This window comes from Phyllostomus discolor, chromosome 6, assembly GCF_004126475.2.
Source record: "Phyllostomus discolor isolate MPI-MPIP mPhyDis1 chromosome 6, mPhyDis1.pri.v3, whole genome shotgun sequence".
Lineage (NCBI taxonomy): Eukaryota > Metazoa > Chordata > Mammalia > Chiroptera > Phyllostomidae > Phyllostomus > Phyllostomus discolor.
This window is the reverse complement of record NC_040908.2, coordinates 132,499,827-132,523,798: the sequence shown is the minus strand read 5'-3', so window position 1 is coordinate 132,523,798 and position 23,972 is coordinate 132,499,827. Positions and strand designations below refer to the sequence as shown.

Here is a 23,972-nt window from a genome sequence, read left to right as displayed (position 1 = left end):
CATCCTTAGTGTTTCAGCTGCAGCCTGGGAAAGGCAGTATTCAGTCTTCCAATGGTGCTCTCTGGGATCCTGGATCTGGAGGGGAGCTAGCTAGCTGGCTTATATAGCTAGGAATTCTCAGCCCTGGTTCTTGATTGGTCAGAAAGAGCTGCTCTGATTGGCCAGAGCTGCACAGCTCCAGTTGGATGGGGGAAAGCCTTAGTCCTGTTGGTTGTTATAAGACTCCATGAACTCCTTTTTAAGGACTGGCGTAGAAGGCAGAAACAGTGCAGGCAGACAGTTTAGCAGGGCAGGCGCAGGCAGTTTAGGGCATGGTGTTCTCTGTGAGGTGCAGTTTGAAGGAGAGGTCCTTGCACAGAAATGGCTGCTAGGCTCTGCTTTTTTTTTTTTTTTTTTTTAATTGAACCCAGGTACCCGGAGCCCTTCTTAGTCCTCAGATGTCCTTTTTTTTTCCTTTCAGGGTTCACAAGAGCAAATTCCCCATGTATAACTAAAAGCCAAGAAAGAGGTTGACTCACCCAGGAACACTCATCTAGTTGTTGTAGAGCTGAAACTAGAACCTAGGTTTCCTCATGCTCCTGTGCTCTGCTTTTATTACTGAAGAGCTTATATTTAGTTTGTGTAGGTCTTTCCCCTTGGTTCCCTCTTTTATTCACATGTTTCAGTTTTCAAACCTATAAAAATATTTTTCTTCCCACTCAGGTCTCCCAGCAACCCAGTTCTTTCTACAGGTAATCAGGGTTAATCAGTTTCTTGTATATCTTTCCAGAAATATTTTATACACATAAAGTAAATATGTAAACTGTGTGTATTTAGTCATGTATCTTGCAGATCACTCCATATTAGTACAGGAAGTCATTTTTTAAAAAATGGTTTCATTCATATTGAATGCATGTTTCATAATTTAACCACTCATTTACTGAAGGACATTTAAAGTTAAATGTCCAGTCTTTTGAATTAAAAGCAATTCAATAGTGTATGACCTTGCATATGTCATTTCTTATGGCATAGATGTATTGGTAGGATAAATTTCTAGAAATAAAATTGTTTGATCAAAGAGAGTGATTTTGCACATTTTTTTATATTGCCATACATACTTAGATCATTATTCTTAATGTAAAAATGGAGTGTTTTCACTTTGAAACTGTTTTTGTCTTTTCTATTTGGCAGTCGCAGTTTATAATTAAAACAATAACTTGATTTAAGAATAATAGGACTTCTTTTTTAAACTGGTGTGTGCTGTGTGCTTTTAAGTTAATGTTGCAGGTTAAAGAAAGTGTAATGGAAGCTGCTTTGGAGTTAGATATGAATGTGGACCCCAGTTCGCCAGCCTAGCGATTTTGTGACCTTTGGTAGGTTACAAATGCTGAGCTTCAATATTCTCACCTGTAAAATGGGAATAGTCATACCAGCCTTATAGAGTGTGTTGTCTAGAACTACTGTATGTCATTGATTCTAAGACACACATTCTCCCCAACCCCCCATTTTAGTGTCTCTGACATTGAAATGCTTCATAATCAAAGACAAGCCCTAGCTGTTATGGCATTTTTCTTTCTTTCTTGGCACGTAAAATAATTATGGTTTTATGATTGATGGCATCTTAAATTCGATGAAGTGGGGTGATTCCACATATCGACATAAGCGAACTGTGCTAGGGCATGGTACAGGTAGAGAAATGCAGTTCGGTGAGGAAAGTGCAGGGTTGGGGTGGTAGATGGATGGGTCTTAGAGGAGTGGGGACAGCGTTTGAGTTTTCTTCTAGGCAAGCAGTCAGCGCAGCAGATCCGCCACGTAGTGGGAGGATAGGATGGCTGTCTGCTTGGTGGAGCATAGGAACAGATGTAACCCGCAAATCTGAGTATATGGAAGTTAGAATTAAGGCAAATTCTTTTTGGGTAACAGGACTTTGGCTCAGGGTTGAGATTTTGGGACTGTGTACTAACTTATGGCAGGAAGACTTAAATAATGACTGTGGAGAAGACAGTTGCCCATCATGTGCCTGATAAGGGATTTGTAGACAGGATATATAAAGAGCTCTTACACTCAACAATAAAAAAGATGACCCAAAAGTGGGCAAAGATTTGAACAGCCATTTCTTCAAAGAAGGTATACAAATGGCCAGTAAGCACATAAAAAGATAATCAGCATTCCATTAGGGAAATGTCAATCAAAATGCAAGGAGATACTACTTTACACTCACCGAGATGGCTGGAATCAACAAGACAGATGTTCAGTGACAAGTGTGGGGGAGGATGCGGATGTTGAGAAATCAGAACCCCCAGACACTGCTGATGAGGATGTAAAATGGCACAGCCACTTTGGAAAACTCTGGCAGTTCCTCAAAAAGTTAAACATAGCCCTGTGATCCAGCAGTTTCATTACTAACTATATACCCAAGAAAAATGAAAACACGTTTACATAAAAGTTTGTACATGAATGTTCATGGCAGCATTGTTCACGGTAGCCAAAATGTGAAAACAGCCCAAGTGTCCATCACCCAGTGAATGGATAAATATAGTATGGTATGTCTGTACAATGGCATCTCATGAAAAGGAATGAGAAATGAAGTACTGATCCAAGCTACAACAATGGTGAACGTGCAGACAAAAAACAACAAAAAGAAAACGAGGCCCTGGTTCTAGGAATGACTTGTGTTACTTAGTGGATTATCAGCATAACAAAAAGGCTCAGAGTAGAAGAAGCCGAACTCTAAGAGCTGGAATACCTGTTGATTGGGGAAATCTTTGAGAAGAGGGAGGAGACATAGTGATATTGGTGTTTGGGAATAAAACAGAAGCCATTATCAGCATTGCCAAGGACAGACGAATAACAAAGCTAACAATGCTGAGACTCTGAATGTTGATCTTGTAATGGTTGAAATTGCTTCTTGTCTGAAGGAGGTAATGACCCTGAGGTCTGTGTGGTGGGGCTGAGCCTGCATAGAAGACCTAGAGGACTCCAGTGTGGGGAGATGGAAATTCGTAGAAGTGCAAGGCTCAGTCAAAGCAAGAGCCGAAAGACACAATAAAGACTTGTGCATTGGTGTGAAAAAAGGAATGTCATGGGATTTATTCAAATTTCCCATGAGCATGGTGTGAAATACTTATTTAATGTCTATATATCATAATATATAGACATTAACTATTTCATATATATGATATATAAATGATATTTATATGATAAATATTTCATATATATGATATATAGATAGGCTCTCTCTCCCCTCCCTTTTTTAATCTGTTAGTCTATGTCAGCCATCATTGTGCTTTGAAAAAAATGTTAATTCTTATCCTTAACATTTCATATAGGCTTTATGTGTTATATGTTGTAATAAAACTAACAATTGGAAATTGAGAGCAAACAACTAACTGTTAAGGTCAGGCAAGGGAAATCAGCTTTTCATGCTACAAGATAGAGGCCATTGGCTTATTGTTTCTTAATGGTTTTGAAATATTCCAGCCGTAAAGGAGGAATATGCAGCTCCCATAGGTGGTCGGTCCTTCAGTCAGGCTCTTCTTCCCTACAGATGGCTTGTATATAACCACAGTGCCTGTAGCCATGGCAGGGTCCCCGTCCTCGTGGTGACAGTGTTTAAGATGACTCTGCTGGCATTACGAGCTAAACATTTTTGTGCGGTCTTATCCACCCAGGAGGTTAGTTTTACAAGCTGTAGTGTTGTAGAGGAAGGGGGGAAAGAAGGAAAGAGGAAAACCTTTCTCTTCTTTACTTTCAAAGCCTGTGGGTTTGAAGGATAAAAGCTTTGAAGAGGGAGCTAAAGCTCCTTTTGTGGAGCCGACATGAAATGGTGGTTGACCCCTCTGAATAATTCTTCCTTCACAGTCTGAAGCTTTTCCTTTCTCACCTGTGCTGAAAATGCTACTGAAGATTGATTTTGGTTTGGAATGTTGCTTTTTAGAAGAGCAAGTGTCCCTTGCAGGGCTGGGGTGAGCTTTCTCATACTGCAGTGTGCTCTGATTTGGCTGATAATTTTTCACCTTGTGTCTCTGGGCCAGATTAGCTTTCTTGAGGGAACTGTTTTAATTTGAAAGTGGGGGAGGAACAGTAGGGAGAGAGGTAAGTGATTTTGTACCTAGAATGTTTCTAGAATGAGGCGAAAGGTTGGGTAAGAGTGTGGCAGTGGGGCGTTGGGGCAGGACAAGGGGCTGAGGTGTACAAAGGGGTGCCCCAAAGACAAGCTTTTCTTCCTGGTAAGTGTAGCTTAGGGCCGGCTCTGTACTCAGGGAAAGGAACCGGAATCCTTTTCCCATTTCTTCTTAGGGCCAAGGACTCTGCTTCAGATGTTAAAACTCAGGGTTAATACTGGCTCAGGACCATATTTCAATGGTAGTTTTTGTGGTCTTCTGGCCTATGGACCTAAATGCAGCTTTTTATCTGGAGAAATGAGTACCAAATAGCTGACTTAGAAACAGACTTTTGTAATAGGACCAGGGTGTAGTTTGACTTTGTACTGTGCTTTTGCTTGCTGCATACCAGGCCCATTGATTTGCAACCAGATACTTTGTCCATGAGGTGTGCAGACCGCGGAGATTCTGCAGAAGTCACATGGAGGCCAAAATTTTGCTTAAAAGAAACAAAAAGGATTACTTGGCTTAGTGTAGATTTTATTCTGCACTTGAGTTCAAGAGGATAAACTATGGAGATCTCTAATTATACATGTTAGATAAAATGAAATACTAATTTCAGTCAGAAAAAAAATAAGTACTTGAGTGAAGGAATATCAAGCATATTGGAAACATTTGACATAAAAGTAAGAGAGGCTGTTCGCAGGGAACAAAGGTTCTCTGTGACTTGACAGCTGCTGTTAAAAAGTGACACCAGGAAGAGCCGGGCTCTGGCTCACAGCTGCCTGAAGTTGCTCCACTCTTCTCTAGTGTTACCAGAGGAATTTGTACTGCCCTTGTTTTAGCAAGTAGGGGCTGCTGATCGCTAGCCAGGTCCTTACTGTGCTCTGGGAAATTAATGCCTAACTCCCCATTACAATCTTTATAATAGGGTTTTCCAACAGCCAGTATTGTGAGGTTCTAACTATGTACAAGGTACATCACTTAACTCCCTTGCAGGGAGCTCTAAAAAGCATGAGAGAGGCTTGGCATATGTCGCATCTACTTGAACTGGATTTTAACTGGAACTTGAACCTTTTTTTGGTTCTCTTGAAGCCCCAAAGGCTGAGAATAAATAGTTGCCAAGTCACCCTCATATTCCAAGGACATGCATAGAATGTGGCTTTGAGTTTTGCACATTCAGCCCATACCTTATCTCCAGGAAATAAAAGCATGGAAAGTTGAGGGCTCTGAGACGAAGATGTTTTTGGAGAGAGCTGCTATAGTATGCAGCGTGTTCTTTGTCCTTTGCCCCCTTCACAGGTAGCGGAGAGGAGATGATGCTTTTCTTACGTCCTCTTCATTGAAACCAGGTGATGGGGAAAGTGCTAATAGGATTATTTTGAGAAGTTGACATGTATCCCTTTTGCTTGGGAAGCATAAGGATTAATATGTGAATCTGTGAATCGATAGAACAGAGAGAAAAAAAGAGGGCCATGTACAGGGTGGAGCAGAAGTAGGTTTACAGTTGTGAAACACAGTATGTGAAACACAGAGGTTATGCTTATATTATTTATTAATTATTATTATTTTCCTTACAGAAAACTGTAAACCTACTTTTTCCCCATCCTGTAGTTAGCAATCTGAACTTCAGAAGACAGCAGTGTTTCCCAGAGCTTTTGGATGGAACCAGCTTAAAGCCTTCTAAAAAGGGATGCTGTGGCCCTGGCATTGTAGCTGTTTGTTGGAGCATTGTCTCCTACACCAAAAGGTTGTGGATTCAAGTCCTGGTCAGGGCACACACGTAGGTTGCGGGTCTGAGCCCAAGTCAGGGCGAGTATGGGAGGCAACCTGTTGATGTTTCTCTCTCACATGAATGTTTCTCTCTCCCTTCTCTCTCTGAAATCAATAAACAATTACAAAAGGGGGGTGGGCCACTGTGCATGGTCATCTAGAAGATAGAGTAGACCAGGAGGAGGGAGGTGTCATTGAAACACCAAAGGCTGGGAGTTAGAGATGTAACCGGCAGGTCTCACCTAAGTCCTGGGCGTGCCCAGGGAGGGCTCCACTCAGGGACTCTTCCAGGAAACCCAGAGGCCCTGGTGAGAAAGCAGGGGCACCAGATTTCATCGGTGCCGCCTTTACAACCCCTCTCACCTCTCTCCACTTCTTCAGCTCCAACCCTGAAGGACACAGAGACAGAGACAGCCTTGTTGTCAAAATTAATTGGGAAAATGTCATATGTATCACGTAATTAGACAGTGTTATGAACTGCTTGCCACATGCTAAATGCTAAATGAAGGGTAATTGCTGTTGCTGTGATTGAGGCTATTACTTTTTTTTTTTAAATGGGAGCAATGGAAGCAGGAATGAAGGATGAGCATGAGTGTCATTTAACTCTGGAAAGGCAGAATAAATAAAGCAGGAGGAGCCTGGAAGCTTTGATTTTGGTGCTGGATGTGCCAGTGATTTGGTGTTTAAGTATTAGGCAAGTCACTTTTACCTCTGACAAAAATCTGTGTCCCCGTGGAGTTTATATTGTAATTGGATGGGGGAGAGGATGGACAATACAAGTAAGAAATGAAACATAAAGAAAACTGGAAAATATTCTGACCAAGAAAAGAAATATTAGGCTTCTAGGTGAGTTGGTCTTGAGTAGAGTGAGGCGAAAGCTTAGAGTTAAAAAGCATCCTTCTTCCCTTGATTTGACCCTTTCTATAGTACTTATGTGCTGCCACCAGATTAAAAAATAATTTTCACATGGAAATTGGCAAACATATGCACTAGTAGAGAGACTACTACAATATACACATTGCCCAGATTCAGTAACTATCAAGGTTTTTCTATACAGTTTCATCTATTTTCTTCCTCTGTTCTCTTTTATCCCCTCCCCTTTCTGCACCCTGTGTTTTCAGAGGACTCCCAAGACTACTGAGAGTGGTGCGGTGCTCAGAAGTGCTCTGTCATTTGTTGACAACTCCCCAGTGGCCCAGTAGCTCGAGCCTCCTCTCCATTTTATATGCAAGGGTAGTGGACCAGTGTGCTGGCTTTACTGAGTTTCCCAGAGTCTCTAACTACCTGTTCTGTCTGGGTGCACAGACCAGGCACCGCTCTGTGGCAGTGCTTGGGAACTACACTTTCACCAGTAGCTTGGCATCAGGAGAAAGCCGGTTGTCACTCTCCCCTGACTGAATGCAGAAGTTGCATCACCTCATTCTCATCCCTTCCCTTCCCCCTTCTTTTCTTCCCTACAGTTTGAATGGGAAGATAGTGAGTTGGCCAAACAGAGCTCCCGTTGTGCAATCTGGTGGCATATAATCAGGAATAATATTCCTGCTATCACAGCATAAAATTCTTGCATTGTTAAGGGCTTCTGACAATCTTACCTGGGCCAGATTTTGTCAAGAGAAACAGCTCTCCCTGCCTGAATTGGGATAGCTTCCTTGATCCTAAGATTTTCTCACAACTTCTAATAACCTTTAAAGAGATTTAGGTCCATCTGCCCATCTCACTACATGGAAGGCTTCCTGCCCTCTGGAAGGAGGCATTCCCTTTCTTTCTAGCTAGGATCTTTTTCCATGCATCCCTTCCTGTGATGCCAGGACAGCACACTATACTCCCCTCGTCCTACCTCTTCCCCCCTCATTATTCTCAATTGGTTAGTTGGTTCTCCTTTCCTGCTTTTGGCTGAACTCTTACTATCTTCTACAGTACAGTACCCTGCTTGTTTTGTTTTGTTTTGTTTTTCCTTGTTTCTTGCTACAGAATATCCTTTCTGGACTGTGGTTGGTAACATTTTGCAACTTCAGGAGAGACTGCCCTCCCCAAATTGCTGGGACTCTGTGTACACATAGTTTCTACGCATGACTGCAGTATTAACCCTTCACGCATTGTTGCCTTTTGAGCAAGCATGGTATTGGCACTTCATGATGTTTCTGTTCTTTGGCCAGTGCATTTAACACTCCACATTGTTCTTGTCTCCAATCACACAATTACTGGATGTTTTACAAAAAGCAGTGGGCTCTGTGAAAGTAGGGACTTTTGTCCTTGTGATGCTCCATATTTAATTGTCAAGCAAATGAATGAAACCAAGACAGCAAGAGCAGTTGGCTAACATTTCAAGCATTGAAAAATAAGTATTTGGTGAATGGCACAGATCAAACTAGAAGGCTTTGCTTACTGTGTAAACAAAGAATTGAATCCTATAAGCAGCAAAGGAACCATTCAATCCCACCATTAATTTATGTAATTTAGAGAGGTATACTTTGTATCATGCAAAAAAAGTGTGCAGCTTGGTGAGATTTTGCATTTGTATATACCTCTGCAATCACAGGGTAGATCCAGAAAATATTTCTAGGACACCAGACAGGTGGGGGGAGCCTTTATCCTTTATCTTGATTCACAACATTTTGGATATCAGGTCCCATGGTTGGTCTGTGTTATAACTAAGATTAGAATTATTATACCTGTTCTTGGGATTAGCAAGTCTTTATACTTGAATAAAAGCACTGGTTTATAGCAAGCATGTAACCATGTGACTAAAGTAATGCAATGATTATTAGGGTTAACGTTTATTAATCATCACCATGTCTTGGCACTATGTACATTACTTCATTTTATCTGTTCTACCAGGTTTTGTTACAATCCTATTTTACAGATGCCACGTGTTAGAAAGGTAAAGTCATTTGCCTCAGGTTCCACAGCTTGCAAGTAGAGTTAGAATTCAGTCCAGAACTGTTCATCACCAGAACCTAATTTCTTTAAATTTTTTTTTTATCCTTACCCTAGGACATTTTTTTTCTTTGTGTTTAAGAGATAGAGGAAGGGAGAGAGTGAAGAGGAGGGAGGAGAGGGAGAGAGACATCAGGCACCATTGTGCGAGAGAAACATCGGGTTGTTGCCTTCTTGTTCATATCCCAGCCAGGGATTGAACCTGCAACCTGGGTACATGCCCTGACCGGGAATTGAACCTGACCTTTTGGTCCACAGAATGATGCTCCAACCAACTGAGTCACACCAGCCAGGATGAGGCTGATTTGTTGGTGATCAAATATCTGGTACCCAAGTTTAAGCAACAGAAATGCTATGTCTCTGTGGTAGGAGGTAACAATTCTATTTGTTAGCTGCACATGATGAGTGCTCCTTTCAGGCATATTCTGACCTCCGCCTTATTAGACCTGTGAGAGGGAAACGGGGGTCTTTGCTTCTGTGACTGTCAGGCCCGAGCGATGTTGTTACTGAACTCAAGGGATTCACCGCTTGGGGTGTTCTATTCAAGAGCGAGGTGCGGCTCTCTGTCATGAGGCAGCTTTATTGACTTGCAGCAAGTAAAAGAAACGGGATTTATAGCCACAGCTCTGTCTTGCCCAGTCCTATCTAACAGTGTTCCTTAGGGGCAGATCTCTGAGGGAGGAGGATGCTTTCGTAAAGGTGACTCTTTAAAATCTAGAGATGAGGGGGGACCCCAAGTCCTTGGAATTTATGAAAAGTTGTGTATCATTCTCACATGTCTAAACTTCAGTCACCTTCAAAGTACTCTTTATGTGATGCAATACACTTATCAAGATTTTTTATCCATTGCTCAAAACAGTTTTTGAACTTGTCGATCTTGATGTCTTTTAGCACTCCTGCCGTGTTTTCGTTTCACCTCTTGCACATAGGCAAAGGTTTCCCTTGGAGGACTTTTTTCATCCGGGGAAACAAATGTTGCTCGGAGTAAGATTGGGCGAAGAGGAAGGGTGGGGTACAGGGATCATGCCATCTGTTGGTCAAAAGCTGCTTGAACGCTCAGCGTGGTGTGGGCAGGTGTGCTTATCAATCACCCATCATAGGATGGCCAAAAGTGTGGAAACAGTCTTCAAAAAAAATTCACTGAAGCTGAGGGCAGCCTCTCACAACAACGCCAGCTGGTGCACTGATACAGCTGGGTTCCTAGAACACTCACCTACTGGGGGAAGTGTGCAGTACAGGGGACCTGCCCTGCAGAAGATAATTCCAGTTTTGTTGGGTACCCCCTCACATAGTAAGATTATAGGATCTACAGACAAATTATGAAAACAGGACACAATGAAGATGAAATGTGGACCTAAATCCAGAAGTTCCAACAATTAATTTGTCTTAAAACTTAATGTAAGTGGAATAAATGCTTTCTGGTGTTAGTTAGCAATGTCACAAAATTCTCGCAACATTAAGATTCTGTTTCAGGAACTAAGACATCCAAAGAAAACGTGAGACTTCCACAGCCACTACCTTTATTTTAATGGCCCTCACAGTTGCTTAAACCATCAGTCTTCTAGAAGTGTTAATTTTTTTAATTTGGTCTCACAAAACGAAAAGAAGCTGTCACACTGAAGGACTTCTAGCTATTATACATAGCCCGGACATTTGAAAAATATATTTAATATTTGTCCATTATGTTTTCAAAGTGGGAGGGACAGCGGAGCACATTTTAGCCCATTTGCGCATCAGTTGGGATCACTCGATGGAATTCAGGTTTTATGAAATGGAAGCATGGCGAGGGGTGTCAGGTTGCTGTGGAGAAACGTGTTTCAGGAAACAGATCTTAAAAAAAAAAGAGGCAACAGTGTGCTTTATCCAGCTAGTTTGGTGAAAGAGCAGTTTAAAGTTGTTCAGAGCAGTTGGTACAAAGGACATTGTTGCCAGTTATATTTGCTTTTTGAAGAGGTGTGGGTACCAGGAAGTGAGTTTGTTCTGATACCTGTTTATTTTTAAATTGGGAAAGAGGTGGTGATGGAAGTGTTCTCTACTCAAAGCTGCTCCTGTTGGTGGTAAATGTTTCTTTTACAGGCTTTGTTTAGTAAGTCTTGTATTTAAGTGAAACCATCAAAGGGGAAATAGGATTATGGATATTGAATTCTGTGATTAAAGTTAACCCTAAAATATAAACGTGGCAAGTGTCCTTCAAAAATAAAATAAGTATATACAATCATAGCAGCAAGCAGATGGACATTCTCTCCCCACCCGCCCCCGCAAACCAGGAGTCTCTGTGCTGTCCCATGCAGAGTGCCTGCCTGTCTCTGAGCAGCTTTCTGGGGTTTCCGAGGTCACCATGCCCAGGGGCCACCCCTTAAGAATGTCGTGTTCCTGGAGCCAAACAGGTCCTGACGAACACCTTTGGAAAACAATCAGCTGCTTTCCTCCAGGTCATTCCCTCAGGTTTTGTAAGGAGCCAGAGGAAAAGTAGGCTTTGAGGAAGTTGGTCAGGCAAGAAGAATGAAGGAGATAACTCAGAACAAAAAGCAGGGTGCTGTCAGTGAACTAACTGGTTAGTGCCCTCCTGTAAAAATGGGAACTGAGTTCTCTCTCAGACTCTGGTTCCTGCTGTTTCCTTTTTAAAACATTTTTTTTTAAAAGTTATGAAATATAATACACAAACATTTAAGTGGTTCACTAGGTAAGATTCTTCCCTTCTGACACTGTTACCTGAATTGGCCTTAGTGCTGGTGATGATTTGAGAGGATAGCAGTGGGAGGCTTTGCTAACAGAAGAGGGAAGTTGAAGTTAAGATAAAACAACAATAACAACAAAACTGTCAGTGAAAGAGTACGTTTGAGAGTTTGAGATCGCTGTGAGTGAAAGAATTCTGAGGTCCTGTTCCTTAAGAGAATATGCAAGGCGGATGAAAGAGGACTAAGACAGGTGTGAGAACAGAAGAGGTGAGCGGCAGGAAGACGGGACATGGAATCTTCCAGGCCTCTCGTCTCCATTTGTGTCAGATGACTTTGTTCGTAGGGCTGATGCTTACCGTCAGATTGCAGTGGACCTGAATTATAATTTACGGTGTCTTTCCTGAGGTCTGGATTCTTAGGTGTTTATATCTGTGTTAATTATGAAGAAAGTTACAGCTCTTCTACAGTTGTCTTGCATATTTCAGATAGGAAAATTCGGAGAAAATTTCTTTTCTCCACTTGGAAGCTGCTCTGAATTGACTTCATTGAATGGGGGAATTGAAACAGTAAAGATAGACCTTAATACACAATGAAAATATTTTGGTTAGTTTCGAATATGTGGGATTTGGTAAAGTTACACTGGTACTTGTGTATGCAGACATACATTTTAAAATAAGGTCATTTTTCTTGCAGTCCTATTTTGTGACGGATTATGATCCAACCATCGAGGATTCCTACACAAAGCAGTGCGTGATAGATGACCGAGCAGCCCGGCTGGACAGTAAGTCATCTTTTTTTATTCGATAGTGCACATGTCGTATTTTTAGAAACTAAGCTTTGATGTTTTTCTAGGTTAAATATAATTGATGATCTTGCATATAAACCCATCTTTCATTAGTTTTGATTGATGAATCTGTATATTAGGGAATTTAAATATTCCTCAGTAAACGTAATGTAAAACAGTACCCAGATTCATTTTGTTCTGGAAACTGGTCATGTGATGTTGTAACTTGAAATTGGTTTTTGTTTTTGTTTTTTTTTGTGTTTTTTTTTTTTTTTGGACATTCAGAAAAAACGTGAGGTTTCAGCTCTTCTTATTGTTAAAAAATTTTTACTTCTGTGGCTGAAAGTCTTTTTAAAAGAAAGCATTTATTAGATCTTGGGGCATGGAGTCTAAACCTCCAGCGACAAGGTTAGGTAGAAAAGATAGCATGTCATCTGGAGTTTTGCAAGGGTTTTATTTATTACATGGAGGGGGGGTGGGTAGGGTGGAGAAAACTGTAATTCCTTCTGAAAAGGATTTAACTTATCTGTAGACAAAGGGGATGGGAGAAGATGGAGCAGGCTAGTTCTGGGATTAGCCCGGAAAGTTGAAGGAAGAAGGGCAAGCTCCTGGGGATTAGCAGTGGGGAGCAGGCTCGAAAGTTCTTGTGTAAATTAGAAGTGGAGGCTCCTGGGGTTCTGTGGTGCCCGGCTCTTCTCTCTTTGGGATAACTACAGAAATAGCCACCTGGAAATGAGTCCTAAATTCCAGCAGATATGGAGGAATGAGAGCAGTCTTGTGTCAGTCCTGGTCCACAGCTACTAACAGACTAACTGTTCTGTCTCTCTCACTGTGTCCACTGTAATTTTAATTTAGACCATCAAAGGATTTTTTTTTTGAGTTACTCCTTTTTGGTGATGCTTAAAATGGGTGAAGTGAATAAAGAGCTTCAATATTTATTAACTTGCTTAGAATTTGTAGCACTGAAGCTTTAGCAAATAGTGCTTTTTGCCTGGCAAAGATTTCGCCTCTCTCCCTAGAAGAAAGCCCTGTTCTTTTAACTTCTTTCAGAGATGAAGAAATACATTAGCACCTGCACTTTAAACTTGGTATTTGGAAGGCAGAGCAAAGTTTCTTTTTGAGTTTATAGGTATCTTTTTCAGTTCTTTTCATGGAAGAGATAAACATTCAAATGATTTCACAGGTTCTCTGACTCCCATCTGCCTAGATGTAGTTGATATTTTTAACCTTATGATTGGTATGCTAATATATTCTAACTACAAAATCAACCAGTACTGATGAGGATAATTCTGAAATGGCTGCCATTAGAATGCATTTGTCTTTAGTAGTGAGAGTAAAGTACTAAGAGGGTCACACTGAGTGTGACGGGCGCTAAAGGACCCCCATCAACCGGGCCTGCCTTCGTGAGGACGCCATTTGTAAAATGAAAACATGGACACAGTTACACGTGTTGTTTTTTCTTCAGTTCTAGACACAGCGGGACAAGAAGAGTTTGGAGCCATGAGAGAACAGTACATGAGAACTGGCGAGGGCTTCCTGTTGGTCTTTTCAGTCACAGACAGAGGCAGGTTCGTACCGATATTACCCTGTAGATCTGTTCTTCAGTCTAGACCCCTGTGTTACTGAATTTGGATTTCCTTGTTTTTATAAAGAAGCAAAAGGGAATAGAGTACTAAATGGAGCATGGGATGCTGCTGCTACTTGGTGAAATTGATTAATTTGTTTTTGTGTTTTTAGTTTTGAAGAAATCTATAAGTTTCAAAGACAGATTCTCAGAGTAAAGGATCGTGATGAGTTTCCAATGATTTTAATTGGTAACAAAGCAGATCTGGATCATCAAAGACAGGTGAGAAGGAATCCTGCATTCGGGAAACCGGTCGTTTATATGTAAGTGAATGGATGTGTTTAATGTAACAGCTAAAAGTGCCATGGTCAAAAAATACTGTGCTGAGTTTGACACACTCAGCACAGGCTTTACAGAATCACAGTAGGTGAGAAATAAAAAGGAAAGAGACTTGGGGAAATTAAATTTTCCCATTTTTTGCACAGAAATTAAGTGGACTGTATAAGCCTGTGGGTGTTTGTACCAGCTCAGTTCACATGTTAAAATTTCTTGGGTAACATCCAAAACTCGAATTTAGTTAGACAGTCTTAAAGTTACTCCTAAAGGCCTAATTGATTCAGTATTGATGCTAAATTACCTTCATTTAGAGAATGGATATGATTTAAATTAATACTATTTGATTTTTTTAAAGTCCCATTAATGACTGAATTTTCTGTTAATTTTCACACCAGCTAGATCTAATGCTAGTAACCAGCAAAGAAAAGAATATTTTTAGTGTTTAGTTGCAGGTTGGTTTATACTCACTTGTTTCTTTACCCTTCTATTTCACATTTAAATAAAAGAAAACTGGTATATATTGTTTACTCATCTCTTTGTGGATGAGGAAACAAGGTCAGATATAAATTAATGCAGGCTATACATTAATTAGGGGGTTTCTTTTTGCGTCTTTATTTCTCTTAGGTCTTTATTATCCTCTACCCCACATCTGAAATAGAATTGTTTAAATGTTTCCTAACTTTTGCTGGTATTTAATTCTTTTTTTGTTTTTGTATAACCTTCTATGAACAGATTCTTAAGGTTTTGTTTAAACATCAGAAAAAATTGCTTGATAAACAGCAGAGTGGACAGCCTTCCATTTCATAGTTAACTATTTAAAACATAACCTTTGATTTGTGTACTCTTTGTAAAATTTTTGTTGAAAGTATACCAAGTTTCAATCATGAACTTAAAAGAATATTATTGTTCTAATGCTACAATTTAGAAATGTACTGATGATATTTACTGTGGAATAAATTTTACTGCTGGGTCTCTTTCAAATCTAAATTATTATAAAGTCGAGGTAAAAAATTCGGTCTTCATTTCAAACCAGTATAAACTGTTTGAATATAATTTAGAATATGGCATTGTTCATATCTTTTTGTTTTTTAGATTTTACTTATTTTTTTTTTTAGAGAGGGGGAAGGAAAAGAGAAGGTGAGGGAGAGAAAGGAAACATCAATGTGTGGTTGCCTCTCGGGTACCCCCCACCTGGCACCCGGCTGGTAGCCCAGGCACATGCCCTGACTGCGGATTGAACTGGCGACCCTTTGCTTCACAGGCCAGTGCTCAATACACTGAGCTATACCAGCCAGAGTGCATTGCGTACATCTTAAACCTAGGGTTGATAGTTCATCTATTCTTTAAATTTATTTTTTATTTCTTTGGGCCATTTCCTTCAGGGTTTCTAAACCTAATTATAGATATTGAGTGTTACCCAGTAGAACTGCCTACCGCTTTCTTCAGTCTTCTCTACTTCTAGAAAGACCTTTGTAGATCATTGGGTCTGGGAAAAATGGCTAAGTAGTTCTGTAGTGAGCAAGAGGTTGTCTTCCCTCTCTCACTGTAATGTCTTTCTGCCCTGATTGTAGACATAGGTTTCTCACAAAGTGTCTCATGATGGCGCCTTCAGGGAAGGACTAGGCCTGGGGTGAGGTCGAGGTCTCTAGGATGGGTGGCGACAGATGAGTGAAAGTAGGGGAGCATATGCCACCAGAGCTAAACATGACTAGTTGGGACAAGGTGTCTGTATGAGTTACTTTTCCAGTCATCTGTATGTTGAAGACTGCCAGTATTTGGTGTGTGGTTTACACCTGTCTGCAGATACTCAACACACTATGGCATTTTGGCCATTTTTTACCATAGACTTACAAGATTTTTTCATCTTAGGCTTTTTTCTTTTTTTAAAAGTAAAACAAGGTGGTGAGAAACAATATAGGGAATAATAATTTCATATTTCCATCACTTTAAAGATAATGCAGTTAGCCTGGACTAATATTTTCTGTTTCTCTGCTTGAATTTGTATCTGTTATGGATGTACTGAAAGTTCAGATGTGTATATCCAAGGGAGAAAAGCAAGTAACTGAAACCTGATTGCTTAATTTTCTGTTCATTCCTCGAGTGTATTCTCTGAAGGTTAGGTACAAAGACAAATGCTATTTTTTCCTATGCTTCATCTTTTCTTTTCTAGGTTTCTTCACACCTGCACGCAGGCATGTTAGCTGCTCTCACTTTAAAGTTATGACCTCTGACTTCAGAGCCTGCTGGGAATCTTGCATTTCTCCTCCATTCGTTCCCCACTTGTTTGGATGTTTATGACATACTTTCTGTCTTAAACTTACAATAGTTTCTTCCTCTTCTTTGCTCTCACTTTGTGATGAATGATATTTTTCTATTTCACTGAGAAATTCCTACACGTTCCCACCTCCACATGCACTAACCTCAGTGCACACGTATCCGGTCAAGTCCTCCCTCCGCCACTTACATGGATAAACTCTTCACATCTGTGTGACCATCTCCTCCAATAGCACTGGGTCCTGTTCCTTCTCACCAGCTTGTGGGCATCTCTTGTTCCGTCCCAGTTGGTCCTTTTCTCTCCTACGTGATCATTCCCATCATCATACTCCATGCTACAATGGCTCTCATCTTTAAAACAAAAAGGAATTTTAGCAAAAACTTGTTCTTAATCTCACATTCCTCTGAGTGCTTTTTGGCTGCTCCTTCTCAATAGCAAACTCCTTAAAAGCATTATTTACACTTGCGCTCTCTGCCTTCTTTCCTGCCATTCTTGCTTGCGCTGACATCAGGCATGCAGTGCCCCAGTCAAGGTCAACACTTGCGCAGATGTCAGTGACATTTGACACAGTTGCTCACATTCTTCTCTTTGAAACACTGTTTACTTAGCTCTGGAACCCCATTCCCTCCCCTTCCCTCTTCTTTTACAGTAGCCTTTCTTGGCTGCTCCTCGTTTTATCTTTCCAGGTGCCTCAGGGCCTAGGGATGTACAAAGACAGTTGTGCATGCCTTACCTTTCAGCCTCAAGGGCCGTGCTCAGTATATCTGAAGTTGAAATGTCATACTAAAGGTTTTTTACCTTTTTAAAATCCCTTCAGAACTAAAGGTGATGTTCTATAATGTTTAGGCACCCTTAATTGCTCCACGGGCTGAGCCCAGACAGGCCACAGGGACTCCAGAAAAACTTTTTTACCTCTGGTTAGAAATGCTTACATTTTGGTCATTTTTTAGGTTCTTAGTCAGTAACCGGTCAGACTTGTTCATAGTTGTTGGTCTAGCTTCCTTCTTTTTTGCCTTTGTCTTAGATGTGATCCTTTGGACTTGCTTTAGCTTCTAGCTTATTTTCTCTTTCATAGCAAATGCCAGTTTCCCATGTTCTCTGAGTTTGTGGGTCAGCCTTGGGCATTCCTTCCACTGGCTCTTGAGGTTGTGAACCCATCAGAGAGGGGAGGTCAGCCAGAAGAGGCTTTGCCTGCTTCCTTTTATCTTCTATCTCTGTACACTTGCTTCTTTCATCCCACCCACCCAATATTTATCGAACACTTTTTCCAGACAGTGACAACAGCAGTAGCAAAAAAACAAAGTCACTGAAGTTTACATTACGTAAAAAGAGATTTGTAGAATTTGAATGGTTATTTAGCATTACTGCATCTCTGGCCTTTCAGAGATACATAGATCATTTTGTTTGTCCTGTCAAAGGTGTAGGAAGAAAACACAGGTTCCCCTTGCTAAAATGCAAAAGTAGGTAACATGGCAGGACACTGATGCTGAAATGTAACACAGCAGTGTGTGGTGTTGGACTGTGGACTTTATGATATCTCTGGTTTCAAATTCCTGTCCTTCACACATCCCTGTGTAGAATGTACTGTTTTTACCCCCTCTTTTCCTCCCTGGCTTACCTTAGCTTACCCCTCTCCTTTCCCCTTTGTTAGCTAAAAAAATTGCTAGTGGCTCTCATCAATTCAAGAAAGAAACCTTTGGCACTAGTAATAATAGATGGCTAAGTGTACTAACCTCCAGTCCTCCTTTCTGTCAGTACCTGGACCATAGTGCACCCCTTCAGCCTCCAGGAAAAGAACCCATCCCTCTCAAACAATAGAGTAAGGGGCATCTAACCTGACCTGTTTGTGCCTTGTCTGCACCTAAAAGGTTTGTAAACCGTTGACTCAAAGAAAATGCTTCTCAGTTTCCACCTGTTGGTTTTGTTCATGTTTATTCTTAGCACATAGAACAAAGATATGCACTCAATAAATATTTGCTGAACGAATGAATTCAGGGCATTGACGAATCAAGATGTGGTATTGTGATGACCCTTTCTGCATAATAGATATTTTTGAAAAACAAGTTTTGCTTCTCTAAACTTAGGTTATTCATTAACTGGACACATCCTTGAGTATTACAAATGTTGTGGATTGTTTTAGTTAAACCCGGTTGGTTTTAATAAAATTGCTCTCGTCATTCCCATTTTGTTCCTCTGTATTTGGAAATAATACAGTACTAGATAAGTTCATGTTATTGTAGATTTCTGCTTATCATCATTTGTGCCTTTGAACTGAGTCTCATTGGAGGTTCCTAAATGTAGATCAGTGAATTTATTGTATTAGATTCACCTTGGTTGTTTAAAACAAAACATTTATAGATAGGGCTCAGATCTACCAAATCAGACTATCCAGGGATAAGGCTGAGTAACTGGCATCTTTTTCAAATTCTCTGAGTTGGGGAACCTGGAGAGGGTTGTTTGTGAGCTTTCAATCTTCTGTTGATTTGTGGCTTCATAATGCTGTGGCTTTGCTTTGTTCCATGTGGGGTTTTTTGTTCATCTTTGTTTGCCTTGCTGGTAGCTGTGCTGTTTGTTCTACTTGGTTAAAACAAGGCTACACCAGTGAGCTCAACAGCACCTTTATATGTGGCTAGAGCGTTCTCGACCAGAAATGTGGTCATGTGAACTTAGCTAACCTTGGTTACTGGAAGACAATGGTGTAAAAACCATGCTTTAAAAATAAATAAATGAAGCACATAAAAATCTTAGCAGTGGGATTGTTTTAGCATCTAGATGATTAATTTGTTACTCTCCTGACTGTGTATAAAAGTAGGTCATTTGCTGCTCCCCTCTGGCTGAATTACGTTACGCAGGAGCGGCAGGGCAAACTCCCTTTTGAGGAGACATTGAGCAGAGAGACAAATAGCAGGCTTCTTAAGGACGCTTATCCGTCTCCGCTCCCCCCCACCATCAATTTTATGTTAATAAAGCAAGTTGTTGAGATTGACGTGTCTCAAATATTTATTTCTATTTTTCTTTCTATATCATCTTTTCTTTTACTTCAAGGTGTACGATTCGTGACATTCATTAACGTATGTTTATTCAGTTAAGTACTTTGCATTCTTCTGGGCTCTAGGACCAATGTGCCTTGTTCCCTGGCCGCAAAGGGCATAATGGCAGGAGACTGAGAAAACCAAAAAGTGGAGTGTAGCCTGGTGTGCTCGGACTTGTCACTGGCATGCTGTGCTAACACGGCGTCAGCACTAAGGAGAACTTTCTGATTGCTTGAGTCTTGAAGTAAGAAACAAATTGACAAGATAGAGTTGGGAGGTCTCTCCCAGGAAGAAGGCACAGAATATGTGACAGCTTGGGGGTATTTTTACAGGAAGGAAGTTACGATGCCAAGTTTTAAAAAAACAGGAATTGTTCTTTCTAAATTCTTGGCTTGGTGAAGCTTTCTTTTGTTACTTGGCTTCCTTATTTGTTGTTAATTAATTCTTGGATTTGATTGATTTATAATTCAAAACCATAGGACTTTTGGGTACATAGGCTCTTTTGAAGAGAAGAAGGGTCAATTTAAAAATTACGTAAACTTGAAACCTGCCTGCTACCCTTTTGGAACACAACAGAGTACAAAGTGTTCTGAAGTACTAACACTTGTTAGATGTATATGCATTAATGTAATGACCTAATGATGTTTCACTGAGGATTTGGGGAATGGGATATTAAGTTGGGAAAACAAACTGTCTGAAAAGATTAGAGAGAACAATACCCTGGGCTCAAATAGGGTCAGAAATAATTCATAGTCTGATCAGCGAGAGTGGAAAACCTTGTAATTCTTGGGGTGCTGAGTGGTGGACTCGGTAGGTTTGTTTGCTTCAGTAGAGGGGCAAAATTGGCCCCAGACTAACCGCTGTTCTGGCACCGTGTTACCAAAAGGGTCAAACTTTCCACATAACTGAATCAAAAGAAAGGTCAAAATATTTGTAGGAATATCCAGAACACAATATGTAAAAGTCCAGTACCCAAGCAAGCATTCACTCAAAAATTACCAGGCAGGTAAAGAAGCAGGAAAATATGACTCATAATAAGAAAAAAAAAAACAGTGAATAGAAACAGACCCAGAAACGACACAGAAAATAGAATTAGTGAACACAGACATTAGAACAGTTACAACTTCAGGAAGCTAGAGAAAAGACCGAATATTTTAAGTAGAGACATGGAAGATGTAAAAAGTTCAAAATAGAATTTTCAGAAATTAAATCTACAGTGTCTGAGATTAACAGCAGAAGTATGGAAAATTTCTAAATTGGATGAAAACCATTAATGTGTAAATCTGAGAAGCTCAACAAATCCTGAGCACAAGAAATGTGAAGAAAATGACAAGGCACAATTACAGTAAGATGTTTAAAATAATGAGAGAATCTGCAAAATGACCAGAGGGACAAAGGTAAAGGTGCCAGCAGTCGGCACTCCTTCTCACAGGGAACAGTGCAGGCCCGGCGGGAGTGGCGCAGTGTCTTGTAGCGCTCAGAGAAAAAACCTGTCAATAATAAGGGTGAGATAAAGACTTTCTCCAGATGTACAAAGGAGGAAAGAATTCATTCCCAGCAGACCTGTATTACTAGAGATAATATAAAACGAAGAAAAGTTACACCAGCTGGAAATCCAGATCTGTACAAAGACACTGAAGAACACCAGAATGGTAATTGAAACAGGTGTAAATTACTTTTATTGTTATGTAAATCTCTTTAACACATAATTAGGTGTTTAAAGGAGAATAATAATAGTGTATTGTGAGGTGAAGGTAATAAAGATAAAAAGGTGGGAGGAGAAACATACTCTTGTAATAAGGTTCTTAAACTATACATGAATGGTATAATACCACTTGAATTAGACTGGTGAGTGAAATGAATATTATAAACTTTCAAGCAACATTAAAATAGTACAATACATACACAGTTCACTAGTCAACAAAGGAGATAAAATGGAATCGTGAAAGAAAATACAGCTAACCCAAAATTAGGTAGAAAAGGACAAGTAGGGCAAAGAACAAATAGGATGGACACAGCAAGTTTCAAGGTGACTGAACTGTACCAGCAATCACATTAAATGTAAGTAATGTGGGCACCTCAATTAAAAGACACACATTGAAGTGAGCGCAAATGGGATAAAAAAGCAGGACCCTGCCAGAAATCTACTTTAAATGTAAAGACACAAATAGGTTAAAAGGATGGGCTAAAATATACCACGCTAACACTAATGAAAAAAAGTCGAAGTGGATATGTAAGTGTGTCAGACAAAGTAGATTTCGTGGCAAAGACTATTACCAGGAATAAAGAGGGTTATTTCATTCATCAAGAAAATATAACAGTCCTAAATATTCACGTACCGAATAGTAGCTTCAAAATTCTTGAATCAAAATGAAGGGAACTACAAAGGTGTGTGGACATACTCATGTTTACCGTCAGAAATTTCAGCACCCCTCTCTCAGTAACTGACCGAGCAAGTGGCAGGAAATCAGCAGTGATCGTGTAGATGGCTTGAACAGCACTGGGAACAACTTCCCCAATGGACATTTAGTGACCACTTCACCTCAGAACAACAAATACACATTCTTTTGAAATGAGAGTGGGTCATAGTGTTACAGAACACAACAAGGGGGGCCTGGGATGATATACTATTACTGAAAGAGGGCCCTGGGTCCGTTATGTCCGCCGCCAGAGGAAAGACGTCTCTCAATGCCAGAGATTTGTGAAAAGGAAAGGAAACGTTTATTTAATGCTATATACAAACTTAAAGTAGTGACCTAATGTCTTCACCAAAATCCCAAAGTCCCTTAAAACACCCACAAACACACATTCCTTCCTTCCTTCCCCCTTTGCCCAGTCCAGAGTACCGTATCTCAGGGAAGGAAATAGAGGTCCATGGCTTAGGTAGTCCTCTGGTTCTTCCCAGTTAGTACTCCCTCTCGACTGGGGTTCCCGGCACCCTCGGCTGAGTCACCGGGATCTCTGCTAAAACCAGGTGGTGGTTCCCCCTTCTAAAGCTGTGGGGGCCCCACTCTGCCAGGCTGCGTGGTTCTCTCCTCAGGGCTGCAGGAGTCTACACTCCGTCAAGTCCGTGTGCTTCTCCTTCTCCTCTCAGGGCCAAGGGAGTCTTCACTCTGCCAAAGCTGTGGGGTTCTCTCTTGCAGGGCTGCGCATGGCTCTCCCCCCTCAATGGCTGCTGCGTCTCGGTTTAAATCCCGGCGCCAATCTTCCTCTGAAACCCCATTTCCGGCTCCTCTCACAATTGGCTACAGCTGCCAGATTCTGGGCAGGTGTGGCCCTGTGGTGTGGAGCCAATTATCTCCAGGCTCTTCTGGATCTTATTACAGATCCCTATTTGAGGCTACCCTCTTGGCTGCACCCTGTTACAATAGAACAGTCTCAAAACATTTAAGGGGATTCTGATGAGACACCGTATTTTTTTTCCTCACAGTGGCATTAAATTGGAAATCAGTAAAACAGATATCTAGGAAATCTCCAAATATGGGGAAACTGTATCCTTAAATCCTTGGTACAAATACAAATAAAAATCAGTTTTAACTAAGTTAAAATCAAAATAAAGAAGTATTATAAACTGAAAATTAAAACACTGTGACTAAGTTTGTGGGATGCTACTAGAGAAGTATATAAGGAAATCGTTAAGACTAAATGCTTTTATTAGGAAAGAAAGGTCTCAGTGCAATGACTTTAGCTTCTACTTAGAAACTGAAAGAAAAAGAGCAAATTAAACCATACTTATTCAGGGGATGGGAAATAATAAAACTGAGAATGAAAAGCAATGAAATAAAAAATAGAAAACCAAAAAATAAATAAGTCAATAAGAACTCCAAACTGGTTTTCAGAAGGTCAGAGTGACCCATCTGGTTAGTAACCAGAAGACAAGTCACATCGGTGATGGGAGAGGTGCTAGCGCTTCAGATCGTGTGTAGATATTTAAAAGACAATGAAGAAATACTATAAACAGCTTTATAGTTATAAACTCAGCACATTAGAGGAAACTGAACTATCCCTTGAAAGGCACAAACTACCAAAACTCACTCAAGAAAAAAACAGATAACCTGAATAATACTACATCTATAAGGTAAATTTAATTTGTTGTAAGGACCTTCTCTCAAACGAAATTACAAGTCTAGACGGATTCATCAAACCAATCTTGCTGAAATTATATTAAACCAATCCTGCTGAAACTGTTCCAGAACATTGAAGAGAAAATTCTTTCCAACTCATTATATGAAACAGCACTACTCTGATGCCAAAACCCAACAAAACTCTGAGAAAACTACAGTTCAATATTTTGCATGATCATAGATGTACAAATTCTTAATAAATTTTCAATAAATAAAATTCAACAATATCAGGAAAGGGCAGAGCATCATCCTCAAGTGGGGTTTATTTCAGGGGTGCAATGTTGGTTTAACATGTGAAAATGAATGAATACAATTCTCCATATTAATAGACTAAAAGGAAAAAATCATATGATATCAGTAGATGCAGAAAAAAAATTTGACAAAAAT

The 23,972-nt window shown here is 40.3% G+C and overlaps 1 protein-coding gene across 2 annotated transcripts in view; it reads left to right on the top strand.

The window, feature by feature from the left end:
• Positions 1-23,972, top strand: part of RRAS2 (RAS related 2) — a 76,684-nt gene that overhangs the window by 47,319 nt on the left and 5,393 nt on the right. The window contains exons 1-4 of one of the 2 annotated variants that reach the window (XM_036029065.1): positions 11,272-11,720; positions 12,164-12,251; positions 13,720-13,822; positions 13,992-14,100. In XM_036029065.1, the coding sequence (XP_035884958.1) occupies positions 13,755-13,822; positions 13,992-14,100 (177 nt within the window). In that variant the 5' untranslated portion in view covers positions 11,272-11,720; positions 12,164-12,251; positions 13,720-13,754. Of the gene's footprint in view, positions 1-11,271; positions 11,721-12,163; positions 12,252-13,719; positions 13,823-13,991; positions 14,101-23,972 lie in introns of those variants that run through there. The other variant, XM_028516986.2, reaches the window with a different exon arrangement.